At 43.9% G+C, this 25,994-nt stretch overlaps 1 protein-coding gene across 29 annotated transcripts in view; it reads left to right on the forward strand.

The window, feature by feature from the left end:
• Positions 1-25,994, forward strand: part of DOCK9 (dedicator of cytokinesis 9) — a 303,837-nt gene that overhangs the window by 109,094 nt on the left and 168,749 nt on the right. For 7 of the 29 annotated variants that reach the window (XM_064362200.1, XM_012458667.2, XM_064362205.1 and 4 more), the window contains exon 1: positions 6,590-6,871. The exons of 21 other annotated variants lie outside the window; for them this stretch is intronic. In XM_064362200.1, coding sequence (XP_064218270.1) covers positions 6,746-6,871 — 126 coding nt within the window. In that variant the 5' untranslated portion in view covers positions 6,590-6,745. Of the gene's footprint in view, positions 1-6,589; positions 6,872-25,994 lie in introns of those variants that run through there. One more of the 29 variants, XM_064362188.1, reaches the window with a different exon arrangement.

The raw sequence follows: 25,994 nt of genomic DNA on the forward strand, positions 1-25,994 counted from the left end.
GGCTGCTGCCGCATCTGCTCTTGCTGTAGCTTTCTCTCCTCCACCTTGCTGGCTCTTTACCACCTCACTCCCTGAACTGGTTGCCTGAACTGTCGTTCTGTTCTCTGTGTTGCTGCTTCTCATGCCATCTACCATGCTTTTGTCTTTCTCAGAGGGCAGATCATTTTCATGACACACCCGTTCTTTGTTTTGGCCAGCAAGCTGACCAGCAACAGTATACTGTGGAAAATCTTTAGTCATTTGCTTTTTATGCATTTTTTCTTCCTTTCTCTCCTTCCTTCCTTCCTTCTCTCTCTCTCTTTTTTTTTTTTTTTTTTTTTTGATGGAGTTTTGCTCTTGTTACCCAGGCTGGAGTGCAATGGCACAATCTTGGCTCACCACAACCTCCGCCTCCCAGGTTCCGGTGATTCTCCTGCCTCAGCCTCCTGAGTAGCTGGGATTACAGGCATGTGCCACCATGCCTGGCTAATTTTGTATTTTTAGTAGAGACAGGGTTTCTCCATGTTGGTCAGGCTGGTCTCAAACTCCCGGCTTCAGGTTATCGGCCTGCCTTGGCCTCCCAAAGTGCTGGGATTTCAGGCGTGAGCCACTGCGCTTAGCCTGCATTTTTTCTTAATTTCTATTTATTGTTTCTGTTTCCCCAGAACAAGAGAAAAGAAATGATAACTTTGGAGTATACACAAGTACACGTATATAAGTAATATAGGTATACATATGTGCGTGGATACATATTTTTCTTTTGCCTTTACTGTTATATTTTAAGTATCCTTCTTATATGCCAAGAACCCCTAATAAAGGGAGTGAAGAACTTCTGTTAGGTTGAGATAATTGATTTATTCCTGTATTGTTATTCCTCATATGGTTATTAGCTATGGTTAGTTACAGCATCTACAGTTTCAAAACTTACATAGATTCATTGCTAAAAACATGTTTATTTGTACATTTTAATACTTCTGTTTTACTGTTTTCATATACACTTGGTCTCAAAAATGTCTAGCAAATTTCACAGAATAAAATTTTCTTACTTGGGAGAAAGGAACATTTTAGTAAGTTGTACTGAAAATTGTTGGGTTTCAATTTATGTGTAAACTATTGTTGGGTTTTGATTTATGAACAATTCATAGATTCTGGCTTAATTTGGGCCCTTAACAAATGAAAATGTTTGCATATTTTTACAAATACACTGTTGCACTTTAGGGCCAAAGATGACAAACTGCCATCAGCATTGAGTTCAGCAAATACATTGTGAGTGCTTTCAGTCCCTAAGACCCTGAACCCTCAAAGGTGGTTTAAGACACAATCTCTCCCCTCGGTGAATTAACAGTCTCACTAAAGGGGCAAACTTAATAAAAGGTAAATTCCGAAAAGCTCCATAATAGAGGGAAAAGTAGTGCTCAGAGGGTTAACCAAGAAGGAGCTGATTCATTCTGGCTGGGGGCGGGTGGGGGGTGGTTCGTAGGGAAGGTGGTATTTAAACTGAGTCTTGGGCATGGGTAGGAGTTCCCTCTACAGAGAGAGTCACTCCTTCCACTAATCAGAGTGTTATGAAAGTCCACCTTATGGGGGGAAGAGGAAGATGGAGTTTTTAAATTTATTTATTTTTAATTAATTAATTTATTATACTTTAAGTTCTGGGGTACATGTGCAGATTGCGCAGGTTTGTTACATAGGTATACATGTGCCACGGTGGTGGTTTGCAGCATCCAATGCCCCGTCACCTACATTAGGTATTTCTCCTGATGTTATCCCTTTCCAATTCCCTCAACCCCTGCTATTCCTCCCCTAGCCCCCAACCCTCCAGGCCCTGGTGTATGATGGTCCCCTCTCTGTGTCTGTGTGTTCTTATTGTTCAATACCCTCTTATAAGTGAGAACATGTAGTGTTTGGTTTTCTGTTCTTGTGTCAGATTGCTGGGAATAATGGTTTCCAGTTTCATCTATGCCCCTGCAAAGGATATGAACTCATCCTTTTTTATGGCTGCACAGTATTCCATGGTGTATATGTGCCACATTTTCTTTATCTGGTCTATCATTGATGGGCATTTGGGTTGGTTCCAAGTCTTTGCTCTTCTGAACAGTGCCACAGTAAACATACATGTGCATGTGTCTTTATAATAGAACGATTTATAATCCTTTGGGTATATACCCAGTAATGGGATTGCTGGGTCAAATGGTATTTCTAATTCTAGATCCTTGAGGAATTGCCACATTGTCTTCCACAATGGTTGAACTAATTTACACTCCCACCAACAGTGTAAAAGTGTTCCTATTTCTCCACATTCTCTCCAGCATCTGTTGTCTCCAGATTTTTTAATGATTGCCATTCTAACTGGCGTGAGATGGTATCTCAATGTAGTTTTGATTTGCATTTCTCTAATGACCAGTGATGATGAGCTTTTTTTTTCATATGTTTGTTGGCTGCATAAATGTCTTCTTTTGAAAAGTGTCTGTTCATATCCTTTGCCCACTTTTTGATGGAGTTGTTTGTTCTTTTCTTGTAAATTTAAGTTCTCCATAGATTCTGGATATTAGCCCTTTGTCAGATGGGTAGATTGCAAACACTTTTTCCCATTCTGTTGGTTGCCAGTTCACTCTATTGATAATTTCTTTTGCTGTGTGAGTTTTTGAATTTAAAGTTAGCTTTCCTTCAAGTCACAAATTGCTCTTGGGACAGTTCTTAAATTTCCTGTAAAGTTTTCATGGTTTTGAGTATCCATGCTGTATAATAAATTTGTGTACATATTAAAATTTGAGACCTGAACCCCATTAGAGAAGCATTCATTCCATCCTGCTTTGGAAGCCTTCCTCCTCCCCACAGGGTTTACAGCATTCTCTTTCAACAGTGAAACTCTGTACCGTTCATACATGTTCCTAGATTTGTTTGTTGTGGGTTCAACAACCTGGCATGTGAAGGAACTCAAGGTTAGTAGATGGTAGGAGCTCAGCGCATGTTTGTGGAAGTGAAACCTTGTTGTTTGAAATGTTGTGAAGGAAAACGTGGCCACTTACTTCCTGTTCTGGTAAAATGGCATTTCCTCTATTGGCCGCATCAACCGGATGTCATCCTCATGTGCTCACACATCAATCTCATGAGCCCTTTGGAGAAACCACATCCCATTTGGAGGCTTAGGATCTGAGGTTAAACGCTGTGCCATGTGACTCTCCTTGACAGTCAGATTCCTAAAGGGTTGGTCTTTCCTAAGTCAGCAGGGAGAGCGCCAGCATTGCCTGAGAAGCTGTGTGATGGGAAAGCTGACAGCAGTGTCTTCGCTCCTCCATGCCCTCAGGGTTTTCTTCTTTCATAAGGTGGGCCAGCTGGAAGGTGGGGGACTCAGATGACTGACTTGCTCTCAGAATTGCTGTTCTCAATCTAGGATTTCTGAGATGCTAGTAGGAAACAGCTGTGTGAATTTTGTTGCTGCATTTCCTATAAACACATTGCCAGCCTTCTACATTGTATGTTGATCAGTCCCCCTTTACATAAATCCCTGTGTGAGGCATTTAAAAAACTTTTTTACTTGCTTTGGACAGGCATAGTAGCTCACGCCTACAATCCCAGCACTTTGGGAGGCTAAGGTGGGAGGATTGCTTGAGCCCAGGAGTTTGAGACCAGCTTGGGCAACATTGCGAAAACCTGTCTCTACAGAAAATACAAAAATTGGCTGGGTGTGGTGGCATGCATCTGTAGTCCCAGCTAGTTGGGAGGCTGAGGTGGGAGGATCGCTTGAGCCTGGGAGGTAGAGGTTGCAGTGAGCTCAGATTGTACCACTGCACTCCACCCTAGACAACAGAGTCAAACCCTGTCTGGGAAAAACAAACAAACGAAGAAACAAACAAACAAATCACTTGCTTTACAACTTGGCGTATTTTCTCCTTTTGATGATATAAATTATGGAACTGATCATGTTTTTCTTTTCTTTTTTGTCTTGGCTGTTTGGAAGCTCAGAGCCAATTAAAAGTGTTTTCCTTGATTATAAAACAAAAATAAAGTCATTGCTAAACATTTTGAAAAATATACAAAACTTCAAGAAGGCCTGGCTCATGACATGAACATGTGGGGTTCAAGATGAATATTTGAAGGCAGCTGTCATAAGCCACAATGAGGGAAGAATGGTTGACGTTAAGTTGCTGAAGCAACTTTGTAATGTGTTATAGCAACATGGTTGGTGGAATTGTCATTTTAGATCACACAGCAAAAGCCCTTAGTTTAAGACTAAAATTAATTTCTTCAGGTTGGAATGAGAACAGCAACAATACCGTAGTTACCATTAAATGGATACCTGCTTTGCACAAGACACTTAAAGGCCATCTAAAGACCTTTTTACCTCTTCACTCCCATGATAGGATTAAAACTAGATGCTCTGTTTTTAATTGCTGACTGGTGATTGGTATGGTGCCTTTTAGTAGTTTGAGCATAGTATCACGGTTAAGCGTCTATACACTGGATCCATACTGCCACTGCTGTCTGTATAACCTGCAAGTATTTAACCTCTCTGGGCATCAGTTTCCTCATCTGTAAAATGAGGATAACAGCATTACATAGAGTTGTTATGAAGATTAAATAAACAATCTCTGCAAGGCTTGAGTAGGGCATGAGTCACAGCCAGCGCTTACAGTATTTGTCAAATGAATTACTTAAAGTTCATTTCTTATTCCTTACAGAATCCCAGGGTATTTTGACTTAACAAATAGGGTAGGCTGAACGCAGTGGCTCACACCTCTAGTTCCTGCTACTTGGGAGACTGAGGCAGAACGATTCTTGACTCCAGGAGGTCAGGACTGCAATGAGCCGTGATCATGCCACTGCACTCCAGCCTGGACTGCAGGGCAAGACCCTGTCTCAAACAACAACCACAACAATAATAAATAGGGTAGAATTTCCCTTATTAATGCTCAGAAATTCTGATGGCTTCATGGTGATAGGGATTTGAGGAAGAACTGTACTATTTAGAACTTCTTGAACCATTTCAAAAAGGTTTTTAAGTTATTGGTTGGGTTGTCCTTTACTAAGGCTCAGTTAGTCTGTTTTGTGCTTGTGGCTTCATGCTCCGATTTATAGGACATTTCTAAGTTTTGACTTCACTGTAATTTCAACTCTATAGGTAACTGAGACTCTGAGTTTTTTTTCTGTTGTAATTTTACAAAGAAAGATTTGAAAAATTTATAGATAATATTATTTTGGAACACAGATTTGGTAGGAGGATTTATATTAACCCTGAAAAACTACCCAAGGTTGAGAGATTGAGTAGTTAAAAAAAACTGTAGAAGCCACTAATTTGTTCAATGGACTCATTGATCCCTTGAGATCATTACATAATTAATATTCACACTCAGAAGGGTTCCTGGTGTTCAAGTGGCAGAGACTCAGCCTTAGCTTCACTCTTGAAGTGGAGCAGCTACAGCAGGTGCCGGGAGAGGGAGGAGGCCCTGCGGGGACTGGGTGGCGTCTCAGCTCTCCCCACTGCCTCATCTGAGCCCTCCCGGCCTCGTTCCTTTGTCTGGAAAGTGGGAGACTTGTACCTGTAACTTGTATAATGGTTTATGTATTTCCCGGGCTAGAGCACCTCTGGCGTCTATTGTTGGTACATGGTAACTGCTCTCGTTGACTGAATACTGCTACCACTGCTTACTACTGCTGCTACTATTACCACTGCTGCTACTACTGCTACTGCTTGTTACCTGCTGTGACTAAATGTTCCCTGATGTCCAGGAAATATGCAGAGTAACTCCGAGAAGCTCTGCAGTATCCATGAAGTGCAGAGTAATATTTGATTCCCTCTTTAATGTTCATTTCCACATAACTTTTAGATAAATCCCTCAACACCTCTGTTTTGATTTTTCCCAGGAGGTTAAAAAAATGACTCCACTGTTACAGGTGAAGAAATAATAATACAGACTCCTGGGAAAATACTTTGGGTGCTATTGAACCATAGGTACTCTACCACTTTTACTATGATCCTGTCAGTACCTAGTACTGGGGGTACCTTCTGGTACCCACACACCTGGACTGAAGGTAATATTCTGTTTAGTAAATGCATTTACTATGATATGTGGTATCCCATGAAAATGTTTGATGACCTAATCTTTCTGGCATCAAATAGTAGATAAATTAAGTGTTGCATTCTGTGGTCTGTCATGAGAGGTGAAACCTTTTCCTCCACCTGCACCCACGAGGTGTAGGCTCTGGGAACATGCTTGCTGGTTGCTCTTCCCTGCTTTCATCATCAGCCAAGCATTTGGTGTTTAGCCATAGCACAAATGAAAGCATTCCAAAGCTGGAAGAATCTTAGAACAACCAGACGACCTTGCTGCCTCTTAAGCTCCACGAGCTTCTCATTTAAGGTAATTATGAAGGTGTCTAACTGTGACTGGTTTTCTTTTAAACACCGCACTATTTTGATTCTGATTGATTTGGCCTACGCTGTGTAGAACAGACACAATAGAGCTGGTCTTTATTAGAGAGGCAGTACACTGTGTATTGTTCAGCTCGAAGTTTGTTTTCCTTTGGCTAGCAAGTGGGAGCCTCCCCTTTTGCGGGGAGTAGTAACACCCCTGGAGGCTGGCCTTCGCTGTCATGCCTTCCCACCCCACAGGCTCTGCAGACCCAGCCAGCGGGGCTGACCACTTGTGCCTGGGAAGCCAGTTTCCTTTCCTTCCTTGAGCCACTGGCATGCCTGTGTCTTGCACAGCCAGGGACTTGCAGCTGTTCCAGTTGCAGACTTTCTGACTTGTGTTTTCAGCTGAGAATGCAGGCTGATAAATGCAGGACAAGTAGCAGAAGTGTCAAAAAGGAGCTGGTGATTGAGTCCCCTTTGCAATACAAGGATGCAGCTCAGGTCGAAGTGGAAGCAGAGAGCCCGGGCCCTGTGCCGGTAAGAGAGTCTCCTACAAAGTGTTGCTGTGTCTACCCCATACTGGGTTCTTACTGTGCGTGTGGACGGGGTTGACGCCTGTTGCCTGTCTTTGATTTCAAAACTTGCTCTGCTTCTCTCTTGTGAACTCTTCTCTCATTCCCTGTAGTATGACTTCAGTTCCACTTTGAGTCTTGTTTGTGAAGAAAGAAATGTTGACATTTTGTGGGTGAATGTGGTTTCTAGGAGCCTTCTTTGTATGGAACAATTATGTATTGTTCACAATTATGTCCCACCTAGCTGCAGTGTTTGTGAATGTAAACCCAGGGAAGCATATTTTAATTGTAACTATAGGGTTGAAAAAAGATGTGCTTTACAAAATTAAAACGTTTTCTATGTTATTTATGTTATTGAAAAAATGAGGCAGGTCCCATTGTGGGGGTTTAAGGAACATAACTTGAAAATATTACATAGTTTAGAAAGGATACAATTACATATGTTCTTCTTACTCATTTTACCGGGAGGTTTGCCTTGAATAAAGTAGGGAAGAACATAAACTGTGAACCAGCTGATAGAAAGTTTCTGTTCTTAACATCAGCTAAACTCTCAGCAGTTGGGTAAAGCCAAGCGCTTTGGTGGACTTTGTAGGGAGAAATGTGAAAATGGTTGTGCTGTTATCATCAGTGAGTAGGTTGTGCTTCTCTCTCGGAATTTCTTCAGTACAATAAAGGCACATAATTTTTTTAAGCAAGCTGCACAAAACCACCAACATGCACTGCAGAGTGGGGGACAATTGAGCCTTTCAAATTATCTGCTAAAGAGATTATTAAACTAATACTCAGTGATTTTACTTAGTGATTTTTTTCTTTAATGTGGAGGTTCAGTTGCTGTTATCAAGAAGTGTTTGCTCACTAATTTACTTAATTTTCAATTAATGTCTAAGAATTTGAACTTAAACTTTCCTATGAAGATTTGATTTGAACTGAATTCCTTTCTCTGTGACTTGTGAGACTGCCCTACATTGTATTGCCTTCAAAACTGTATTGCTAACCCCGAGCTGAAAAACTTAGTAAAATATGATGATCTTTTTCACTGCAGATTTTCATCTTAGAGATTTAGGTTTCCTTTCTTCACCCTCAGCTACATTGTGTAGAAATATAATTCATTGTCCTGAATTCCTTGCTGCCAGTATAATAGCTCACTTATCTGTTGGGTTGCTCACGGACTATATGGGTTTCACTGCTTAAAGCAGCTGATGTAACTTATGATTTCTTGGAGGAAGTTGTGTGGTTTAGGTTCCCTTGTGAATATTCTTAAAAATCTTCTGTCAGTGATTCTCTGGCTATGTAGAAATATTGGTCTACAGGACTGAATACAGTAGAAAGATGCTGTGCAATTTTTTTTTAAAGCACGCAAGTGACTTTCTAAACTTATTTCTCTTTCTAGTGCTCAAGAAATTTGCCATTTATGTCCAAGCTATTTGTTTAGGTAAATCTCACTCCAGGCAGTTCCACTGGGGGTCTTTTTCCACTGCAATGGATAAGGCTGTACTGGCTACAGTTGCAGTTGGTGGGAACGCTTGTCAGGGCACAGAAACTTTTGGCAGTGTGGAGATCACAGCTCTGCACACCTGCAGAGAGGCGTGAGGGAGTGAGGAAGCCAACGGTGATAGAGAAGCTTTTTCTTATCTGGCCGTGTTTGTCTTCTTCCAGCAGGGAAAGCAAGATAAAAAGAACTAATGTCAGATAAGAAAGGCAAGGATATTTCAGCAGGGCCTCTGCCCAGGGCAGATCTCGTTCCTGTGGCTGTTGCTGCAAACCGGCAAGCAAGAGTTCAACAGAGTGCTGGGAAGACGACTTGTTTCTCAAGATGATTTTTCGGAAGTAGGCAGACAACACCATGCAGCCTGTTTGTGGCAGTACTATTTATTGTTATCATGTCAGTGGCCTACGGGCTTGGTGAGAATCCCCACGACTGTCTGTCATTTGAATGAATTATACCTAGAGACTTTTAAATGTAGGTAACATACTTTATTCAGGAGGTAGCATTTTGAGATAAAGTTTTGCTGTTTTTAGTTATGTACAGAAACAGTCCTTGGGGAAAAATATGACATAATTTAGAAAGGATAAAAGTAATACATGTCGTATAGAAGTAGGAAAAACAAGAAATGCAAATAGTGTAGAAGTAGGAAAAGACGTGCCCTTGTTTTTACTGTCCACTGGTGACCACTATTAATAACTTGGTGTATATACTTCCAGACTTTCTCCTGTGCCAGTAACAGTGTAACTTGTGTGTGTGTGTGTGTGTGTGTGTGTGTGTGTGTGTGTTTAGAGAATATACTATTATAGATTTCTGGGTTAATTTTCTCCCAGAACACATCAAGAACACTTTTGTCACCATATGTGGGTTTATGCCATTTTGTTTTCTTTTTGAGATAGAGTCTTGCTCTGTCACCCAGGTTGGAGTGCAGTGGCACCATCTTGGTTCACTGCAACCTCCGCCTCCTGGGTTCAAGTGATTCTTCTGTCTCAGCTCCTGAGTAGCTAGGATTATAGGCGCCCATCACCACACCTACTTTTTGTATTTTTAGTAGGGCAGAGTTTCACCATGTTGGTCAGGCCAGTCTTGAACTCCTGACCTCAGGTGATCCGCATGCCTTACCCTCCCAAAGGGCTGGGTTTACAGGCATGAGCCACCGTGCCCGGCTTGTGCCATTATTTTTAATGGCTGTATCTCATTTTAGGTCTGTACTATAATTGGATGGTTATTCAATTTGTTTCTAATTGTTTGCATTAGTAACAATGCTACCCGTAAGTAGATCTTAAAGCATGTAGGCAAGCCAGTACTTGTTCTATAAACTTTCTATCAGAAGGTCTCTCCTGCTCTTATGATTGGTGCTAATGTTATTTCCCCTCTGCCAGGGGCACCTTGAAGGTTTCCCTTAGCAGTGGCTGCTTGTTCAGTGTTAGGAAAGTTAGTGTTTCTTTTTTTTTTTTTTTTTTTTTGAGACGGAGTTTCGCTCTTGTTGCCCAGGTTGAAGTGCATTGGTGTGATCTCAGCTCACTACAACCTCTGCCTGCTGGGTTCAAGCGATTCTCCTTCTCAGCCTCCCAAGTAGCTGGGGTTACAGGTGTACACCACCACACCTGGCTAATTTTTGTATTTTTAGTAGAGACGTGATTTCATCATACTGGTCAGGGTGGTCTCGAACTCTTGACCTCAGGTGATCCGCCCACCTCGGCCTACCAAAGTGCTGGAATTACAGGTGTGAGCCACCACGCCCAGCTGAAAGTTAGTGTTTCTAAGAGAATATGTGTTTGGACATTATAAAGTTTCAGAGGCTGCAAGGTTCAGCTTACAGGCACCTACATGGGTGGGTCTTGTCCCCTGCATTGTGACAGTAAGTGAGGAGGAAGCACATGGTGAAACTTCCCCATTTCTATCCAGGCTCACTGCCAAACCCACTGAGAAATGGCTTTGGGGGCTAGAAATCACCACCAGGGGAACAGGCAGGATATTCTTGATGTCTGCATGTTAGTTCCCTGCTCACATTTGAATACCTATTTTTACCCCCCTCCCCCCCAACTCTAATGCAGTTTCTGGAAATAATTTATTCCAATTGTTACTGCTCAACAGTTTAGAGGAAAAAGGCTTCAAAGAGCCACAAAAGACTGCGTTATATGTCATTTATGCAGCCCTTTCATTGGGTTACTTTTGTGAGTCTGGTAAGGACTGCAGCCCAGGTCTCATTTTGGGAATTTTTAAGCTTGAAGGATGTGAAGATTGAGAAGAACTGAATTTTCCTGTTAGGTATACTCATTAGGTATTTTTTAAAAAGTATCACCAGGCACCGTGGCTCAAACCTGTAATCCCAGCAATTTGGGAGGCTGAGTTCGAGACCATTTTGGGCAACATGGCGAAACTCCATCTCTATAAGAAATACAAAAATTAGCCAGACAAGGTGGCATGCACCTGTAGTTCCAGCTTCTAGAGATGCTGAGGTGCGAGGATATCTTGAGCCTGGGGGGTTGAGGCTGCAGTGAGCAGAGATCGTGCACAATGATCATGTTGTTAATTTTCAGTTAAACTTTAGACGACTGTGATTGAGTGAATTACATTATACTTAGACAGTAAGCCTTTCTGCCCTGTAGGTTTTCCTGCATCCTTAGAGACAACTTTAGAAAAAAATAATGATATTACATCAATGATATTTAATTCATAGTTCCCTTGTTTTTAAAATATTGGATGGTAAAGAAAGGACATTCCCAAAAGCTTTAACTGGTGACCTAGTCCAAGTGACAAGAACAGGAAATTTTACTTATTCAAAGCCATATGCCTTCACGACAATGCTCTCTGTTTCATGTGTTTATTCATTAATTCATTCAACCCACATATATAAGAATGGAGTCTTGCCCGTCTTATTGGACAGTGGATTGAGGCGAATGAGACCAACACCCTCCCTCTCCCCAGGCAGCAAGGCCTGAGGAAGGAAGGGGTTCGTTCCTCAGAAATGCTTTCATGTGGTATTTATCAGGCACAGTGAGTGTTAATGCAGCTCGCCCATTTCAGACACTTAGGCAGACAACACTTAAATCATCAGCAGCTCCAGGAAGGACGTGCTCCAGAGTTTTTAGCAGCTAATGTAGGAATAGCCCTGCTTTGCAGAAGGCACAGGCCAGACCCCTGACTGTTCATGTGAGCAGTGTTACATGAGGCTCCTCTGCTGCACACCTATTTTGTGGAGTGGTTGGTGGGAGGAATCTTTGGGGAGTGCATTCTTAGATAGGGTCCAAGTGAATCTAATCACTATGCCAGGCCTGGAAAATTATCTCAGACATGGGGCTTTCACAGCTTGTTCACTACCTCATTGCCATGCCAAGTCAATGTTACCTCCTGGGACTCTCGCTTGTATAGAAAACTAAAATCTACCCAGTTCTGGTGTTTCTTTTCTCATCATCTGTGATCAGCATGGAGGGAGAATGGCTGGTTACTGTCTTATATAGCAAGGTAATGCCAATAGTCGTGTAATAATAAAAATAGCCACTACTTATATAGTGCCCTGCTCTGTGCCAAGAACTGTTTTATGCCTGCTAAATATGTTATTTCAACTCATCTTCACCACTCTAGGAGACAGGCACGATTTTTTTTTTCAGACGAGGAAACTGAGCACAGAGAAGTCAGGCAACTTGCTCAAAGTTACACATTCAATAAGTGGCAGAGGCAGGATTGTAGACTTTGGGTCAGGTTTTCTAAAATCCATACCTGGATACATATGCACGATTCATGAACAAAAATGAGTGTATTCACTTGAGCTTTGCATTAAGACTGTAAAGATGAACAAGAAAGGAAAAACACACTGCCCTTAAAAACAATCGTTAGAGAAAGGCCAGTTTATAAGTGACAGCCAACAGTGGTTGAATAACATGAAGACAATGATGGTCATGTGAAGATGTCAGAAATATGAATGAAATAGAGCTGCTCTCAGGAGGCACATTATCTTGGGTGTTACATTTTATCATCTTCCCAGAAAGTTACATAGGAGCATAGACTAGTGAGAGTCTAAGAGTCTGGAGGCATTCTGTGTTCCTTTTTAAAAAATTTATAGCATGATCCAGGTTAATCCTGAAATGTTGATTTCCTAATTAGTAAAACGGGCACTGTGGTCCCCATGATGTTTCCAGGGGCTGCCATTTGTGCAGGTGTGCTCTACTCTTGGAAAGGTAGTGGCTAAACACAAGGCTGCAGAGCAATGTCCAGCTGACTGGTGGCACAGGCGGGCCAAGAGACCAGAGACCTAATTTTGATCCTGCGTCTACCTCTTAATCTCTGCAGATCGCCACCCTCCTGGGCATCAGTTTTCTTATGTGTAAAATGAGGAGCCTGTCGTACATCATCTCTAAGACCCGGGGCTCAAACTCCAGCATTAGCATCTTTCATCTCAAAATAACCTGGGATGTAGTCAGGTTTAGGACTGTGGCATTTCGGTTTCAGGTTTTAAGCTTTGTTTATTCAAAATTGTTTGGGTTTTGAGTTGTTGGAGCTACAAAATGGGATCTTGGAATTCCATCCAGTGTAAGAAGTATGACCAAGGGAATGGGCTGGCCACCTGGAAATGGATCAAAGTGGCAGTAGAATTTGGAGTCAGCAGGGCACTCTAGGCAGGAGATAACAAGACAACCTAGCTCCAGCCTACAGATAGCATATGACTGTGAGGATACTTTTAGAACCAAGAAGGGTTGGAAATTATAGTTTTCCCCAACTTTCCAGAAGTTTGAAATACCCTGTAATGTGATATACTAGTGCTAAGCCTCTTTTAGAATGACATTTTGAGGCTTTGGAATTTTTCAGCGCTCCCTTTCCTGACAAGTGTAAGTGCCACTTACCAGTGGGTCTCAAGGGCTCTGCCAGGTTCCTGGGGAGGAGCCAGTCTCATATTCTGCTTTGGGATCTCCTTAATATGGAGAGTTGTCACTGCCAAGGGAAAGGCAGCAGTGAGCAGTGCAGAGAGCCCAGCACTCACTCTCAGGAGGCTCACTTGGCATTTCTAAGCCCGGACCGCGTTGCATATCAGACAGAGGTTGTAGCAGTGGCTGCCCTCCAGATCCCCCATCTCTGAAGGTTCTCTGGACTGCCTGTTCAACTTCCACATTGTATCTTTTCCTACACTGACCCATGCGCACTGTGCTATTAGACCACTCTTTCTAAAATACAGAGATGGGTGGGGCGTGGTGGCTCACCTCTGTCATCCCAGTACTTTGCGAGGCTGAGGTGAGAGAATTGCTTGAGGCCAGGAGTTTGAGATCAGCCTGGGGAACATAGCAAGACCCTGTCTCTACAAAAATAAAAAATAAAAAAATTAACCTGGCTTAGTGGGACAGACCTGTAGTCCTGGCTATTTGGGAGGCTGAGGCAGGAGGATTGCTTGAGCCCAGGAGTTCAAGGTTACAGTGAGCTATGATGGAGCCATGCACTTCAGCCTGGGTGACAGAGCGAAAGTCTGTCTCAAAAACAAAACACAAAACAACACAGCCCACTGAGAGAGTTGTTGATTATCTGCTTAAAACCCTTCTCTGACTCTTCCTTTGCAGAGAAAACAAAACATGGCCTCCTTGACTCACAGAGGCTGACCCTGAACTTGCCTGCTGATCTCATCTCCTGCCGCCTCCAAAATGTGCCCTGGCCCCGGCTCTCCAGTCTTCCTTCTACCTGGGGTGCTTTCACACCTGGGCACAGCTCTACCTTTGCCTGGCACGCACTGCATTGGATAAAAGGATAAAATCCTCATTTATGCTTCAAGCCCCAGCTCACATGCTGGCTTCTTTGTGAAGCCTTTGCAAACCCTCTCCCCACATTTCCCAGTAGACCGTGTGCTCCTGTAGCCCATCATGGTGCCGTCATTCCAGCTTGTTGTCAGGCATCCGTGCTTCATTGTAGTAAAGGTTTATACTCCAGTCTCCCTCACTAACAGGGGGGCTTCTGCCCAACAGGAACCACCCGAGGGGTTTTGCTTTCTTTGTATTCTGTCTCTGATATAATGTCAAAGGTCTTTGTTTTTTTTTATTTGGTTTTCTCCCACTTCTCAGCATGGTCCTGGTGACTCCTTGGGGAATGTATAGGCAAAAAACAGTTGCAGAAAGGGCCTACAGGAAACACTAGATCTGAAAATCATTCATGTTTTCATTTGCATCATCTTCCACCTGCAAAGGTTTAGCCACCAATATCCAAATGTCTTGATTGCCAAGTAGAGAGGGATGCAAGTAGAGGAACTTGCTTGACTTACATGCGATGTGGGTATCGTGCCCCTTAACTCTCATGTGCATCTGTTATTTTCATCTCTGTTAAAATGCTGGTGACGTTTTATGAGAGTACTTAAGTGCAGAAGTGCAAACGTAGGTTCCCAGAGTCAGACCCCTTCCTGTTCCTCTTAGCCAGCACCCCTTTTTGTTATCAGTACCTCTTCTTCCTGGCAGCTGTACCTGGAACCCTAACATCATCTTTGATGGTCATAGTACACTTGGAAAAATCACCGTGTGACATTATCACAACAGCTTCTCAGTAAATTGATTATATCTGGAAAAGGTGGAGATCCACAAGACACAGGCAGAAAAGATGGCTCTTCCAAGGGAGAAAGCATTCGGAAAGGTGGGGCCTGCTGGAGACGCTGGAGAATGTGGTCCCTTGCTTCACAGAACCGAGACTAGACCTGACTTTTATTTTTGATGTGATGTTTTTTCCAAACTCTTGTCTGCCCAAGTAAAAATTTCAGGAAGTGAGTTGTCCATTGTTTTGCCATGGAGTTAAAAAAATTACCTGTATATTAAAATTTCTTACAGTCTATAATAGTGCTGTCTAATAAAAATATAACATGAACCATATATATAATTTATTTTATTTTATTTTTTGAGACAGAATCTTGCTCTTTCACCCAGGCTGGAGTGCAGTGGAGTGATCTTGGCCCACTGCAACCTCCACCTCTCAGATTCAAGCAATTCACATGCCTCAGCCTCCCAAGTAGTTGGGATTACAGGCGTGCACCACCACAACTGGCTAATTTTTGGATTTTTAGTAAAGATAGGGTCTCACCATGTTGGTCAGGCTGGTTTTGAACTCCTGGCCTCAAGTGTTACCACGCCTCAACCTCCCAAAGTGCTGGGATAACAGGCGTGAGCCACCGCGCCTGGCCAAATTAAAAATTTTCTAGTAGCCAAGTTAAAGTAAAAAGAAACAAGTGTAACTAATTTTAGTAATTTTAACCCAGTATTTCCAAAATATTACCATTTCAATTTTGAATTCTTACTATGAAATCAATGTGTTTTATATTCTTTTATTCGTGTGATGTCATTGACGTTTGGTGTCTGTTTTATGCCTACAGCACATCTGAATTTAGAATCACATTTTAAGTGCTCAGTAGTCACCTGTGGCTGGTAGCTACCACACTGATCAGTGCAGGTTTATACTTACACATTCTTTAGCTTAAAAGCCTCAAACTAAAGAGCTGTCATTTTAGGGGGTGAGTCACTGAATGAGGAAAAATATTTGTCTTTTTTTTTTTCTGTAGCAAAAATGCATAATTTAAATGTGTGAGTTTTCCTTGCAAAGGTCACGGCTTGAAATATTTGATGGTAATATAAATTACTTAATGGCATTAATATGTGTCAAGGCATTTAAACCTGGTTCTTTGGAAAGATTTAGTATTTTGGAGTATGATCTTTAATATTTTTGAGGTGGAAAATGATTATTGTCCTAGAAAGGACTCTGCTGTAGTGAGATTGTAAAGCCTGGGCAATTCAGTGCCTGGCAGATCTCAGAGCTGGGAGAACTTCTGTCTTCCCTGGTGACGTGGCACCTGTAGCATCCCCGTGTGGCTGAGTTCAGCATTTCTCTATGAAGAAGAACAGGGGCATTAGAGAGGCACTTCTGGTTCTAGAAATCTGAAATCCCATCATGCTTACTGTCCATGTATGATGGGAAGGTCCTGGTCTTGGGGCCAAGAGATCCAAGGATCACCATCTGTGTGACCTTCAGTAGGCCAGCTAATTCCTCTGAGCTTCAGTTTCTTTATTGGTGAAATGGTGATGATGCAACCATAGTGTTGTGGAGAGGTTTAATGAGACAATGTGTGTGTAATCCAGCAAAGGTATGTATGTTGTAGGGGCTAAAATTCTACTGAATGAGAACTACACATAGCCATGTAAGGTCCCCACCTCCACCATTTGTGAGTTCGTACTCTTTCCAGGCACTACGTATTAAACCCTGTCAATAACCTGGTAATAGTGATAACAGAAATTGTTACTTTTCCCATCTTTAGATGCCAATATGGAGATTTAAAAGTTAAATAAGCAACTTGCCCAAAGGCCACATAGCCAATAGGCAGTGAAGCCAGGATTTGTTTAAGAATAGTTTTTAATATGAAATTCTCAAACATACACAAAAGTAGATGGACTAGTAGAGTGGTTCTCAAACATGAGTGGGTACCAGAATCATCTGAAGGGCTTGTTAGCACACAGACAGTGGGGCCCCACCCCCAGAGCTTCTGATTCGGTGGGTCCGGGTGAATGTGTATTTCTAACGTGTTCCAGGTGATGCTGATGCTGGCCCAGGAGAGAGCTTACATAACCATTGGACTGATGTAATGAACCCCTGTATACCTGTCACCACTCTGGCAGTAGTTAACATTTTTGGGACTAGGATTTAAACTCTAACTCCCAACACCTGCCCTTTACTGGTCTCTGTACTGCCTGCCTGGGGATGGAATCTGCGGAAACCGTTTTGTGTACTATGTGTTATGACTATTCCATTCCCTATCCCCAATATCTTAAAATAAGTAGCTTAAAGTAAGTTGTTTTGAAATCTGACTAATCTGGCTTTTAGAGCCTTTTATCTTAATTACTTGCCCTTTCAGAGTGCCAAAAACAGCTTTTATTGACCTAGGAAGAATTAGCAATTTTCGGTCATAATGCTAAAAAAAAAAAAAGAAAAGAAAAAGAAAATTACCTGGAAGAGTCTACGGTCTAGATTTGAGATAGAATTATTTGTACAACTATGATAGAACATCTTTCTCTTTTTTGATTTTATTATTTCTTTTCACACGTGAAAAAAATAGGCAGAATTAGAAGCCGAGACTACTGTATGTGTGTGAGAGACACATGCTGGGCCCACCCCAGGGGCCCTACCTGGTTCTTGCTCTGTTCCCCTTTCACCCTTCCTGCCTGGCTTTGGCCCATGGCCTGTATCAGGGTAGGGAGAAGACACATGAAGCACTGCACTTGCAAGGGAGCTGCTCCTGTTCCACCTCACTCCCTCCTCGCGTGACTCCCCCGGGCAGTGGAGGAAGTCTCCTAAATTCCTGTCTTGTCTTCCTCTCCTCATTAACATTCTCGGCAGCATCCCCAGCGAGCACAGCTGACGGCTGGCGAGGAGTTGTGTAGGTTTTCTTCAGTTGGTATTATTATTCCTGTCTTTATTATTATTTCCAGTTTCATTATCATGTTCCTCTTACACATTTTCAGGTGCTATTGATTTGACAGTTGTCAAATCTGTATAACTGCTGTATAAAAAGGAAATTCAATGTCATATTAGTGTTTTATAACAAAACACTGAATTCACAAATGTCTCATTGTTGGTATTAGTCTGTTCTTAGGATAACACACTTTGGAGCATGAAAAATATATTTAGATGTCCGGGAGTTTGATGTTTCCTGTGCATTCTTACAAATATTCTCCAAAGCATTAACTGCTGCGGTTTAACACTCAGATTTGAGCTTATTTCTAAATCTAAGTTTAGATAAGGTTTCCTTTTTCCTCCAGTATTTAGATTACATGTGCATGCACATTGTCAATGAAAGTGCAAAATAAAAATGCAGGCATCGTTTTGGTAGGCGCTGAGTCAAGATCCTGGGCCAGGGCTCACAAGGTTCCTCCCGGGGCCCCAGGGCAGTCCCTAAACTCCCAGGCTCCTGGATTTCCCAGTGTGTCAAATGAGAAGACTAGACTGGATCGTCGCAGCTTCTGATGTAGTGCTAAATAAAAGCTTTTAAGCTGTATTACTGAACCTGTAGTACCTTTTAAAAAGCATGCTTCCAAACAGCTTCCAGATCATTGTCCCTACAGACACGAGCAGTCTGGAGAAGAACATACACTAGTGAATGAGAGTGGGATTCTATCTTATCATCATCTCCTAGTTATAATGTCCTGAGTTAGGGACAGAAGAGCATGTCTGTGACAAGGTGATGGAGGACACCTTCGTTCCACTGGAGGATGGCGTGGGGCCTACCTGTGTGTCTCTCAGCTCCTCCTCCTGTTTGCTGGCTTCCTGAGGCCCCTTCTTTCTGTGGCCCTACCTGCCACTCTGGCCTCATCTCTCCTTGCAGGCTGTAGTCCAGGGTGGCTTTGGCACATGTGGACACCCCAGGTGAGCTGATCTGATCATTGGTACCCCCTCAAATGAACACTATTCCAATATTTGCTTACTTTAGAGGAGAGACTGAGGTCTGTGTGGGCAAAGGTGGAGCAGGGGGCCCTCATGAGGTGTGTTGCTCTCTGACTCCAGTGTTCTCCACCCTGCAGAGGAAGCAGGGCCCTTTGGTTGACCATCCAGTGCTCTTCAAGCACGTCTATCTGGGAGACCCGCTTCTCACCTCAGGCAGCCGCTGCATAGAGTCTCTTTTCAGAAGGGCTTTCTCCTAAGTATAATTTTCCCATCACCTAGGATTTCCAGTGGTGCTAGAGCACCTGTGGGCTGAGACCCCAAGCTCCCTTTATGCAGCCTTATCCAGCTATTCCGAACTCCTGACTGCTTCCAGAACTCACCATGCTTAGGGAGAATTTAGCATGAAGCTCATGAAGCTTAAGTTTCAGGATCCCTTTCAAGGCACACTGGAAGGGATTCCAGCAATTTTATATCTATTAGTTTGTATTTTTTGACCTCATTGTAACTGTACACATTTCAGGCCCTGCAAAATCTACTTCCATCCATGCACATGCTCCCTGGTGTCTACATTTTCTCTGCAGGGAATCCTCAGTCCACCCTGAATAGTGGCTGGCTTGTTCATCTATTGATAAGCTCCAGGAACCTCCTTTAAGAAGCACCCCACATCATTGGGGTCCCTCACTCATCCAACACAAAGTTATTGAGTGCTTCTGCTATGCTGGGTGCTGTTCTAGGTGCTGGAGAAAGCAGTGAATACAATGGACTGTATTACCCTCATGGAGCTTGAGGTTGAGTTCCTTCTAGGGGGCCAGATGCCAGTCCTGGGTCCCTGCTGCTGTCATTGATTCTGCTGATTGTTCACACATGTACCTTCCCTCTGAATGCCAGCTCTCTGGGGCAGGGATGTGTTCTTTTTATCTTGATGTCTTTGGCACAGTGCATGTGAACCAGCTCAGTGAATACCTGTGGAGAGAGGGAACACGTACTGCTATTCACATGCGTACACAACGAAGGGAGGCGACTGTTACTTTCCTGTGCCCACTCTACTTTTAGGAAAATGAGGATCCTTCCTGCAAATTTGACAACTTCAAGAAGTTCCTGGTGAGGCTACGTCGTGAGAGTGGTGTGCACAGTGGGAGTGCAGGAAGGCTCCTGTGGCCCACACTTGTGAGCACGTGGCTTCAGAAGGCCCTTTTTGTTGTAAGCTGCCATGTCCCCACTCCCATCCCCAGCAACAGTGCTGGTGTCCTGTTGGCAATGTTGAGAAGCACTCTGAAAATGGACCAGCTTTATCTCAATCTATCAAGTAGCTTTTACAGCCATGCAGATAAATCAAGGAAGTCCTAAATTCTTTATAAGCAGAACGGACAAATTTCTCATTTCTTAAAATAGCTCCAAGAGTCAAGAAGTGGCATTCAGGATTTCAGCTCTTGTTAACATTTAATCACCAGAGACACAAGGGCAAGAAATGACTGGAAAGTTCATGTGAAGCTATCACGTCTGAAGGAAGAGCAGTGAAATTACTTTGCTCTTTGGAGCTTAGCTCTTCCCATGGTTTTCGAGGTTTTGTACATGTTTGGCCAGAGCTGAACTCAGTTTGTGGGCGAATGTTGTGCAGGTCTGCTGGATCCAGAGGAATCTCATTTTCCTGGCGCTGAGAACATTTCCTGCTTCTGATTTCTTTTTGATCTGGAATTTCAGTTTGCATGATGTTGGGCCATCAGACCCTAAGCAGCAAATTCTGTGGGAGGCAGGGAGGTCCGAGAGCTTGAAGGAGGGGTTCACGGTGGGGCATTGTGGGGTCCTGTTCACTGTCCCCCATGAGAGCCATAGGGAAGTGTGATTGCTGGAGGCACGCCATGCTGCCTGCTGCCATGCTCAGTAGATGGGGACTGGCAGGGCCTTGGTATCAGTGATTCACCTGTGCCCATGTTGTCGCTTGAGATGAGCAACTCTTTTCCCCCAACCATTCTCATCTTGCCACAAACCCTGTGTGAGCAGTGTCCTGAGGGGAGTCCTGCCTGCCTTCTCTCTTCTTCACAATCTAAGATCCTGCTGCCGTCATAGAGCTGCCCTGATGGGAGGGGTCAGGAGTGCTTTTCTCTACCGCCCACCCCAGCTGTGGTTGTTCTCCGTCCTCCCTGGCACACACTGCGGCAGTACTCAGTCCCGTCTACAGTATAAGCAGCTGTCTCTTTCCTTTGGGCTCCGCCCCCGAACTTCAATGTCGTCTCTATGATGCAGTTTTCTCTATGTTGGATCATCATTTGTCTTTCTTTGTGCATGTCCCTGCCGTCGCTGTCTGTTTTATTTTGTATGTTTCTGGAGGTTGAGGAAAGTTTTTTTTTTTTCTCTTTAAAACACCTGTCATGCAAGCAACATATTTAATACGAATAGCTCCATTTATTATAATATGCCAGGCTCTGCCTTTTCCATGCATTGACTCAGTTCAGTCCAGCAACAGCCCCACGTGACTGCACAGCTCAGCTTTCCTAACCACTCTACCGTCCTCGTCAGCATTCGTGTGGACACATGATCCTATCGGGGCAGATTCAGGTTTTGTGAGGGACAAAGCTTACAGAATTTTAGGGGCCTTCTTTAAGAAAAATTATTCAACATTCAAAAAACAAAATAAGACATGGAAGTGAACATTTATTTAGAATTTGAAAAGAAATAAAATTTAAAAAGCTAACCCAAGCCGTAAACACCAGAAATCCAGGGAAACAATACATTTTTGTCAATGAACCTCTCGATGCACCTCTGTACTACTTCCCTACAGCTTTGGGGCTTCGTATTCTTTTATTGCCTCTTCCTATGATCGTGATTTTGTATCATTCTTTATTGCAAGAACAGAGTAGTCTTTCCCTTGGCATGATTAGTTCAGATTTGTATTTTATTACTGACAGTTCAGAAAATTTTCTTCTAGTTCCACAACCAGAAGATAATGTCACAGGAATTTTAGGATTGGAAAAGCTTCTGTTCGGTTTCTTTTGTTTGTGAGCAATGCAGTTTGGGGGCATTCTCAGTTTGTGCAGTGACTAATCTTACATACCGCCAAGTAGTTCTGGGGCCACACACCTTAGAACATGTCTGAAAGGTCTCCCATCCTCTGTGTCATGACATTGGGTGGACACAGTGGGTGTGTTCCTGGAAATCTTCCTAAGCCAAGGTGCCCAGCAACAATGGAGCTGTACAGGAACCACCGGCAAGCTCTATTAGCCCCACAGGACATGTCCCTGGGGCCTGAGTGGGATGCTGAGGGTGGCAAAGGTAATAAGACTCAGCCCTGCCCCGAGGCACTGATAGTGGAGCTGAGTGTTCACAGGTCCCGGCAAGCCAAGGACTGCCATGAGAGGCATCCCAGGACTGCTGCTAAGTGAGGACATGGCAGCAAGGCGCCAAAGGACACCTTTGTGCAGAGGAGGGAGGTGGCACCCCAGTTATGTGGGAAGTGCTGTATGCCTGCCTGGGGCTAGAGCAGCTCTGCTGTAACTTTTTTGCCACATTGCCACATTTGCTTTGTTTGTGACTGTGGCCCAAGGGGCTGTAGGACTGTGACAGGTGTAGAGGTGGGGGGGGGCACATTATCCCTGGAGAGGGAGTAACTGAAGCCAGCTCATGTCCGAAGCAGTGGACACAGCATCACCTCTTTGCTGGGCTCCCGGGCTTAACGTGCAACTGGAAACCTTGCATCTACCTCGCTAAGGGGGGCTCTGTTGTCAGGGTAGTTCAACCTTTGCACACCTGAAGAATTCTCATTCTTCTTCACACTCTCCAAGCATCCCTTCCTTAGTAAAGTGAGGAAACTTTACAGCCTACGGAGGGCAACGAGCTTGACCTTAGCTCTGCATTTAACTTCTGCCAGTACCTCTCACTACATTGAGCTAAATGTTTACAGGCCTGGCTCTTCCACTAGTCCAGAGCTTCTTCAACTCGGTTCCACATGACCACTCCAGGGAATTACAGCCTTCCCCTCAAAGCTGTGTATACACTCATAGAAAGCAAACAGTGTAAACAGTTTTCGGCGGGAGAGGATCCAGGCTTTCAAAGGGGTCTGTAACCTTGAGGAGGCTCAGTACCAGCCTTATTTCTTCTGCCTCCCTGAAATTGAAAATTCTAATGTAGTTCCTGGGGCATCATGATTGATCAGGTTTTTTTCCAGAATCCCCTGGAGAGCTTGTTCAAGCATAGGTAGTTGGTCCCTGCTCCTGGAGCTCCTGACTTGGCTCTGGACTGGGCCCTCAGAAATTACATTTGTAACAAGTTCCCAGGTGATGCTGAATCACCAGTTCCTGGGAGCCCACTTTCAGAACCACTGTTGTGGGCTATTTGTGAACTGAAGGTACTACCGCCTTCTCCCTTTCTGATTTCACAGGAAGCCTGAAGAATGAATGTTTATAGATAAGGACTTTAGCCTCCGCATGACGGGGAAAGCTGAAGGACTTGTGTATAGACCAAGTTAGATTTTTATAGACTATAAAGGCAGCAGTCACCCAGTGTGTATGTTCTGAATGTCATAGGCTTGGGAGTCAGCCAAGCCCCTCCATGCTTAGGGAGACATAGCATCCTGAAATATTCACAATTGAAACTGATGAATTCTCAGGGGTTCAAAACATGATGGTGCTGATGGCCCCAGAGCAGCTCCATGGACAGCCGCGGTCGGTTTGGCTAATTCTGGGTTTCTTTTGAAGATAGAAAATGTAGAACTCTTCCCTCAGAAGTCTGTCACCAGGGGAAGAACTTTTGAACTTGAGCATATTGCCATAGCTTTAAAACAGAGGCTGTGTGCCAGATCTGTGCCAAGCCTCATTCTTACAAATAATAGCGGGGACTGGCAGTCTGCTAATTAGCCTACATCATTTTGCTGTTCGTGTGTCATTCTTGCCACCAGTCATGTTGCAGGCCAATCAGTTCCCTACCCTAGTGGGCTGTCCCCACCTCCATGCCCCACCAGCACCTGGAAAAGCTTAGCAGAGCTGAAGAACAGTGAACAGCTGTCACCAGTGAATCATAGTTTAAAGAAGAGTTGAAAATAGACAATTATCCTCTTAACCCACAATTTGGTAGATACAGTGGTGTGACTTCCCACACACCTACCTCCAAGTCTCCCAAGCCCCTCTCCTCTGCCATTTCCTTTTCTGTCTTCAGTTTCCTCCCCAGGGTGCCTCCACCTCTGCCTTTCTTTTCTCTTTTCCTCCCCTGCATCTCCTTCTGCTCCCTTTTCCCTCTCTCCCTCACCAGTCTCCATTCTCCAGCCTTTCTCCTCTGATTGTTTCTTTCTTTCCCCCATCAAAGGACACCTGTAGAAGGGAGGCATTGTGCCCCGTATTTGTATCTGAAGCAAGAACTTTTTGCCTTGTTCTTCACTTAGGCAGCAGGTGAGCCACTCCCAGTTGACTCCTTTTCCCTGGAGTTAGTCATGTGCCTTGGAAGTGCTTCCGGCAGCCGCTCTGTGACCTCTGCCCTATGAGGCCACTAGGAGTTCTTTCATTAAGTGACCTGAGTTAGAGTTTGTATAAGTTGAAAATTTTCACAGTCCTTGATACATGTTAATCCTCCATCAGATTTATCGTATTGTTCAGTCAGTCCCATGGGCTTTCCTGGTTACTATGCATGACCAGTCTTTAACAGAAATGTTGGCTCATAAACTCTCCTTCACACATTTACTATGGTTGAGTATTTCTGAGCACACATTGTTCAAAGGGCAACCCAGTATGGGAGAAGAAAGAGTTCTGTTTGACAGAAGACTGCGTCCTGTCCCAGTCCAGTCCTGCTGGGTACATGGTGGGACACTTGTAGCGATTAGCTCAACTTGGGATGCTCAGTTTCCAGCCTCAGTTGTTGAGTGGTAATTGTGATCAGTGAAAACACCTTGTCACAGAAAAGCAAGATGGTAGCCACAACATTGCATTCGTTCATTAGATACCTCCAATATACACCTTTGGGAGAAAACAAAAATTCATCTAATTAACTAAAGTATTATTTGGTGCCCTAAATACATGAAACTGACCCATGAATATTTTTATTACCCAATCTTTTAAGTAACCCAAGTTTAGTCAAATAGGTGTGAAAAAAATTGTTAAATACGTTGAGCTGTAAACATGTTGTCTGTATCATATATGTCCAGACAGGAAACACGTCAGTAATTGAACATGGAAAATTAATATAAAGAATTGCTAAATTGGTGGCCAGGTGTGGTGGCTCACGCCTGTAATCCCAGCACTTTGGGAGGCCGAGGCAGGTGGATCATGAGGTCAGGAGATCGAGACCATCCTGGCCAACCCCCGTCTCTACTTATTATCCAGGCGTGGTGGCACGTACCTGTAATCCCAGCTACTCGGGAGGCTGAGGCAGGAGAATTACTTGAACCAGGGAGTGGGAGGTTGCAGTGAGCCAAGATCACACCACTGCACTTCAGACTGGTGACAGAGTGAGATTCTGTCTCAAAAAAATTACTAAATTGGTAAATTGGCAGAAGGGGATTAACTCTACTATCGGATAAAGATAACTCTAAAGCAGGCTGTGCCCTTGGGCCAAATCTGGCTGCTGCCTGTTTTTACAAACAAAAGTTGTATTGTAACACTGCCATGCCCCTGTGTTTACTTATTGTCTGTGGCTGCTTTTGGGCCGCAATGGCAGAGTTTACCAGTTGTGACAGAAACTGTAAGACTGGCAAAGTCCTTTACAGGAAGAGTTGCCGACTCCTGCTCTAAGAATACAAGAATAGTAAATACAGGAACAGAGACAGATCCCCAAGGAAGGAACAAACTAGGAAGAGCCTCTAATCCCAACCCAAGGCAGAGATTCCAGCCTAGCTGGAGAGTGTGATTGTGGCCCCGGGATGGTGGCTGGTGGCCAAGGTTGCTGAGGCCACCAGCTGGAGCTGGTGGGCAGGGAGCCACCCACTGGGGGAAGCTGCTGAAGGGGTGGCAGCAGGGCTCCCTAGACAGCTGCCCGCAGGGGTGCCAGTGCAGCTTCCTGGAGGGCGTGCCCTTGGGTCTCTCCCAGAAAGCCTTCTGGCTGCCCTCCTATAGGAACAAAACCAAAAAAAAAAAAAAAAAAAACCCAAACCCAATAGCATTGGCACCTGGGAACAGCCCATTCTCAGCAGTGTCCCTCCACGCCCCTCCCTGTCCAGGGCTGATAATGTACCTCTACCTTCTGACAGTCTGAAGAATCCTGGGCCTTACCTGGAGGGAGTGGGGCCGACGGCCCT

Source organism: Aotus nancymaae, unplaced genomic scaffold (genome assembly GCF_030222135.1).
Source record: "Aotus nancymaae isolate 86718 unplaced genomic scaffold, 86718_ANA_hifiasm-v0.15.2.pri h1tg000048l, whole genome shotgun sequence".
Lineage (NCBI taxonomy): Eukaryota > Metazoa > Chordata > Mammalia > Primates > Aotidae > Aotus > Aotus nancymaae.